At 40.2% G+C, this 7,058-nt stretch overlaps 1 protein-coding gene across 1 annotated transcript; it reads right to left on the reverse strand.

Annotated features, from left to right (window-relative positions):
• Positions 1-791: 791 nt before the first annotated feature.
• LOC127075201 (protein MAIN-LIKE 2-like) lies at positions 792-3,521 on the reverse strand. Its single transcript, XM_051016684.1, has 4 exons — positions 3,205-3,521; positions 2,394-3,092; positions 2,219-2,309; positions 792-2,134 (listed from the first exon to the last, which is right to left on the reverse strand). The coding sequence occupies exons 1-4, from the start codon at positions 3,510-3,512 to the stop codon at positions 1,784-1,786; spliced, it is 1,449 nt and encodes a 482-aa protein (XP_050872641.1). The 5' UTR covers positions 3,513-3,521; the 3' UTR covers positions 792-1,783.
• Positions 3,522-7,058: the final 3,537 nt, after the last annotated feature.

The raw sequence follows: 7,058 nt of genomic DNA on the forward strand, positions 1-7,058 counted from the left end.
TCTGTTAGAGTTATGAAATTTTGTCCAACATAACAACTGAAGTAGACATCTTAAATTTTCCAATGCACTTGGTCCCACCTCAAAATAATTAAAAATGAGTGAGTTAGGTCCTTGCGAACTTTACCTAAAATTAGGGTTTCTGTCAAAACATGTGTATGTGAATTTTGCCAAAAGGGACCAACTTCAAGCCCTTCTATTTGAATTATAAAAGCCTCAAATGACAAAACCTTCAACATAAAAGTTGTAGATCTTTTCAAGATATTGAATTTGGACTAAAATTTTGCATCATTTGCAATTTTTTTGAGAAAGGTATGGGCACCTGAACTTGGACTCTTTGACATTTTAATTGTTATGTGGCCTATAATGTTTTGTATTATCATATGTGTTTATTTTAGAATTATGAAATTTTGTCCAACATAAAAATTTAAGTATACATCTCAAACTTTCCAATACACTTTGTCCCACCTCAAAATCATAAAAAATAAGTGAGTTAGGTAGTTGGGTAGTTGACCCAAAATTAGGGTTTCAGTCAAAACATGTGTATGTGAATTTTGCCAAAAGGGACCAACTTCAAGCCCTTCTGTTTGAATGATAAAAGCCTCAAATGACAAAACCTTCAACATAAAAGTTGTAGATCTTTTCAAGATAATGAATTTGGACTAAAATTTTGTATCATTTGCATTTTTTTTTAGAAAGGTATGGGCACAAAGAAACCTAATGTTTGGAGTTTACACAAAGATAAATTTGATATAATACGAATTGATATTAATAAAATTTGGAGTTTACACAAAGAATCCTAATGGTGATGACCGGGATCACCTAACCGACCTCCGGTCCCATATCCCCTAGCTATCCTAACCCTTGGCCCTAACCCACGTTGACGATTCTGCACCGGTGTTTGTTCATCTGATGGTCCAGGAGCGTCATTGCATCCTACAGGAGAAGATCCGTTGAGGTATTCAGCCAACTCAGCATAGTCTTCAATATTCAATGATGGTGTACCGGCGTAGCTGAGCTCATGACCCATGCCAGAGAAGTTGGGGTGTTGTTGACTCATGGATGGGCGACCGGGACGGTTGAAGGGAGACATGGGTGTGAATGATGGGTCTAGGAAAGGTTGGAAAGGTTGTTGGGGGTGTTTGGAAGAGATATGGTTGTGGGATGTTTTGGTATTGTGATGTTTGGGGTTCTTGGCTACGGTAGGAGGAGGGGCGGTTAGTGTTTTGGCTAAGGCGACTTTGGTAGGGTGATGGTGTGGGTGCGAAGCGATGTTCGGTCTGAGGTTGATGGTCCATTTGTTGGTGGTGGTATGGGGGATGTTCTTGGTATTGGGGTTGGGTGAATTGTATGTTTTGGTTGTATGTTTGTGTGTTTGTGGAACGGAAAGTTTGACGGATAGGTGGTTGTGAGTAACCGGGCTGAGAATGTTGTTGGGGGTTAGATGTTGATCCTTCTTGTGTGTAACTTGTCTGGCGTGGGTCGTAGAGGTACATATCATCGGCGATGAATTGAAATCCAACCGATCTGTACCAAGCCATATAAGTACGACTTGGTTTTACCTTATTTGGCATGACTGCGTTAGTTAAGACATGGTCATGACGGTGCTTCCACTTGCGACACTCCGATCTTGCGAAGGTTTGCCAAGGGTTGAAGTTCTATTGGTCGTTCACTTTACGCATATGCCATTCTCGTAGGCTAGCTGGGGGATCTGGGATATTCTGGACCATACCGAACTGCAGTTTCACACGATCGGTGTTGTGCATCTCCACTGTTGTGAACCGTATTATCGGTGTGCATGCTCTCCATACGGCTGCGTCCATACCTTATTTGGCATGACTGCGTTAGTTAAGACATGGTCATGACGGTGCTTCCACTTGCGACACTCCGATCTTGCGAAGGTTTGCCAAGGGTTGAAGTTCCATTGGTCGTTCACTTTACGCATATGCCATTCTCGTAGGCTAGCTGGGGGATCTGGGATATTCTGGACCATACCGAACTGCAGCTTCACACGATCGGTGTTGTGCATCTCCACTGTTGTGAACCGTATTATCGGTGTGCATGCTGTCCATACGGCTGCGTCTTCAGGGTTGACCTCATGCTCATGATCCAGTTTAAGGTATGGACGCCAAATGAACTGAAATGTTAAAGAAGATAGGATTTAAATGAATGTAGAAAAAGTCAACATAATATGATGAATTAGTGAAGTTATTTTGCTTACGTCTGTCTGTCGAAGGTGATCCAACAGGTTGCGATACTGAGTAATACAGTGTCTCGGACATCTGCTGTAACTCATACCACGTGCCGACCATCTACACCAAAAAGTTAAAATAAATTAGTTATAGGTACTAAACTGTAAGGAAGTAAGTAAAGATATAGCTATTTAAACAACTTACTTTTTTGCATATGGAAAAGTGAAAGGGTTGTTATTGACCGGTGCTAGAGACGGTAGTCTTGACCATCCCCATGCTTGTAGCAAAACAGCACATCCAGAAAATGTAGATGTGTCTTTGTGGGAGTTTTTGCACAACGAACTATAGAGATAGGCTAGACATGCGGATCCCCAACTGTAACTACCTATTCTATCTACATCTCTAAGTAGAGGTAAGTACATAATATGCATGCTAGAACCACTACCTTCGGGAAATAAAAAGGATCCTAGTAACAACATAATGTAACACCTAGTTTTGATTATTCGAGCATCTTCGGTAGAATGCTCATCTAAATATAAACTATTATAATATGACTTTAGGCGTGAGAGTAGTATACCTTGACCTCTAGCATTATCATCTAACAAATCAGTGTCTAAAAGCTCCATGCAAATTGAATTTGCATAGTTGGTCTTACCATTAACAGCTTTGCCTTCAATTCGTAGTCCTAAAAGCATGTAGACGTCTTCTAACGTCACGGTACACTCACCGGTTGGAAACCAAAATGTGTGTGTCTCTGGCCTCCATCTTTCGCATAAGACTAGAATGAACTTGTTATCTATAGACCAAGACATAATCTTGCTAATCTGACCAAAACCGGCGAGTTCAACATAAGGTTGAATCATCGGGTCCATTGGGACAAATTCGTGGACTCGAGTTCGAAACCTTGATACATCATATAATAGAAATAATATAAAACTTGACTAAGTTGGTATTTCAAAATAAAATGGGGTTGGTGGAGATGAAACATAAAATATTTGTATAAGAAAAAACTTACGTATGTTGCGATGTTTGCAACTGTTCCTCTGTGTGCTTCACCCATTGTGAGTAAAGACATATTGTTGGGGAGTTGGTGTAGATGAAATTGGAAGATGTTGTTGAAAATGAAATTGTAAAAGAAGTATTGTAGATGAAGTAGTGAGAATGTTGGTGTGGAAGAATTGTTGAAGGAGTGGATGTATTTATAGGAAAATGGATGAGAGCATAAAAATTTGTGTTTGCATGGTGTCTCCACTTCATTTGGCGACCATGTACAATCCTAAAGAGGGGCGCCATTAAAATTGGCGACACCATAGGTACATGCATGCAAGGCTAGTTCTGAATGCTTGGTTTCGAGGACTGACTTCATGGGGTCGCCACTTGAATTGGCGACCATGTACAAGCCTTAAGTATAGGCGCCAAACCAATTGGCGACACCATCTGCATGTTTGACACGTGGCATTCTTATCTCCTACATGCTGAACAACTCACTTGTGGATGGCTTGCATGATTGACACATCATCTCTGACTATGTTACATGTCCGACACGTGTTTGTCTTGTCTCCTGCATGCTGATGACTAGCTTCTTGATAGCTTGCATGGTTGACACATCATCTCAGACTGTCTTGCATGACTGACACATCATCTAAGACCTAGATTACATGTCAGACACGTGGTTGTCCGGTCTCCTGCATGCTGAAGAGTCACTTGTTGATAGCTTGCATGGTTGACACATCAACTCACACTGTCTTGCATGACAGACACATCATCTCATGACTAGCTAGCATGCTTGACACATCAACTCACACTGTCTTGCATGACAGACACATCATCTCATGACTAGCTAGCATGCTTGACACATCAACTCACACTGTCTTGCATGACAGACACATCATCTCATGACTAGCTAGCATGCTTGACACATCAACTCACACTGTCTTGCATGACAGACACATCATCTCATGACTAGGTAGCATGCTTGACACATCAACTCACACTGTCTTGCATGACAGACACATCATCTCAGAACTGGCTTGCATGCTTGACACATTATCTCAGAGTAGCTTCAATGTCTGACACATCATCTCAGAACTAGCTTGCATGTGAGACACTGATACCATCTATTTAAGTGTCTTATGTAACACCCTTCTAAAATACCCCAAATATTTAATTAAGACCACAGCATATAAATCAATATCAGAGTAATCATGCACCAAGGGTGTCACATAATACTTCACATAATTCACCGTAAAAATCAGTCATGCTCATTATTTAATTCAACATAAACACTTCTTTAAAATTTCGCAGCGGATAGAAACATTCAACATCTGTAATATCTTAAAATTAACATTTATTCAACAAATAAAACATCCCGTCCCGATGTTACATCTATCAGAGCATGACCCACTAAAACCACTCTAGACTTCAAGCACTAGCTTCTACTCAACTCACTGCTCGTTACCTGAAAAATATAACTGTAAGGGTGAGTTCCTCAATCGATATAACAAATATTATAAATCATCATGTTATGTTAAGTAACTTTACACGTTAATCACCCACATCATATCATGCATTCAGTAGCAGCATATTCAACTCAACATCATATTCAAACACAACGTAAATGCAACTCAATGAGACTCGACTCTTCATGCATGTGGTACCATTTGGAGTAAAACTCCCAACTTAAAATCATTGCCAGTTTAGTGGGCATCAAGGCATAAGCCTTCAACTTTCAACTTAGAATTTTTTGCCAATCCAGGCCAACGTGGTGTGAGCAAAAGCCCCATAATTTTGCCAATCCAGGCCAACGTGGTGTGAGCAAAAGCCCCGACTTAATGCATATGAATGTATATGGCATGTACGACTTGAAGTTCCACAACATAATAACAACGACAACATAACAGCTTTTTCAGCAACAACAACTTAAAAATCAACTTTGGCTCATCAGCCTACAACTCAGCATTTTCAACAAAACAACTTATATTCAACTTTGGCTCATCAGCCTACAACTTAATATTTTCCACAAAAACAACTTATCAACATATTTGCATCACATTTCGCAACATAGACTCCACGAATTTATTTATCACAATTGGATACAATAGGCCAATCACCAATTACACTTACATCATAAAAATCAACCATTTTTTACATACTGCAACAGTGTTAACCGGTTAACGCTATAGGTTAACCGGTTAACGCAGGAAAATTACACTTCCAGGCAAAACGCAACAGTGTTAACCGGTTAACGCTATAGGTTAACCGGTTAACGCAGGCAAAACTCAACATTTTTCACAATTTATAACAGTGTTAACCGGTTAACACCCTGGGTTAACCGGTTAACGCAGGCGAAACAGCAGTTCCTGCGCTAACACAAGGCAGAATGCAGAGTTTCCGCATTTTCCGCCGTTGGAGGACTTCCGGACCTCCGATTCAACTTCCGTAAAAAGCTATACGCTCAGAAATTCACAATACACTCAAACACAAATTCAATTTCAGCTTTAATACAACTTATTCAACATAATTTCTCAACATTCTAAATCCCAATTAGGGTCAATCGACGGCTTATCACTACCCATTACATGTTAATCGATAATACCCATTAAACGACGATAAACCCCCCTTACCTGAGATAATCCGGCAATCTCTAAGCTTCAAGCTTTTCCGTTCTTCAACCTTTGCTCTCTAGCTCTTCCTTTTTGCCCTTTCTCCACTTTCCACTTTTCAGCCGCTTCTCTGTTTCACGTGAAAACTCTTTACCAACAATGAAACCCTTTTTTCCTTATTCCAACTTATATATTTTCCACTAATTATTATTCCAAATAATAATAATAATAATCCAATAATTCAATTTATTTAATTAAATTAATAAATATATTATTAACTTAATTTAAATAATTCTCTTATTTTATTCGGGGTGTTACAACTCTCCCCCACTAAAAGAGTTTTCGTCCTCGAAAACATACCTCAAGCAAATAACTCTGGATAAGACTCTTTCATCTGACTCTCCAGTTCCCAAGTCACATTGCCAGCTGCTGGTCCTCCCCAAGCTACTTTCACTAAGGCAATCTCTTTACCCCGCAACTACTTCAACTCTCGATCCTCAATCCTCATAGGCGATATTTCAACAGTCAGGTTATCTCTCACCTGTACATCATCTACTTGGATCACATGCGACGGATCATGAATGTACCTCCTCAACTGAGACACATGAAAAACCTCATGCAAATTCGCAAGTGACGGCGGTAAAGCGATACGATAGGCTACCTCTCCTATCCTCTCCAAAATCTGATAAGGACCAATAAATCGAGGTGTCAACTTCTTTGACTTCAAAGCTCGACCAACCCCAGTTATCGGAGTAACACGAAGAAACACGTGATCTCCCTCTCGGAACTCAAGTGATTTCCTCCTCTTGTCATGATAACTCTTCTGACGACTCTGAGCAATTCTCATCTTCTCCTGAATCATCTTAATCTTTTCCGTAGTTTGTTGAACAATTTCCGGTCCAACCACAACACTCTCACCGGACTCATACCAACATAAAGGTGTCCGACATCTCCTACCATACAAAGCTTCAAACGGTGCCATACCAATACTCGAATGAAAACTATTGTTGTAGGTAAACTCAATCAAAGGTAAATAACAATCCCAAGCACCTCCCTTTTCCAAAACGCAAGCTCTCAAAAGATCCTCCAATGACTGAATCGTCCTCTCAGTCTGACCATCAGTCTGCGGGTGATATGCAGAGCTCAATCTCAACTTAGTTCCCAAAGCCCTCTGCAAACCTTCCCAGAACTTCGATGTAAATCTAGGATCTCTGTCCGAAACAATACTCGACGGAATACCATGCAAACTTACAATTTTCTCAATATA

Source organism: Lathyrus oleraceus, chromosome 4 (genome assembly GCF_024323335.1).
Source record: "Lathyrus oleraceus cultivar Zhongwan6 chromosome 4, CAAS_Psat_ZW6_1.0, whole genome shotgun sequence".
NCBI lineage: Eukaryota > Viridiplantae > Streptophyta > Magnoliopsida > Fabales > Fabaceae > Lathyrus > Lathyrus oleraceus.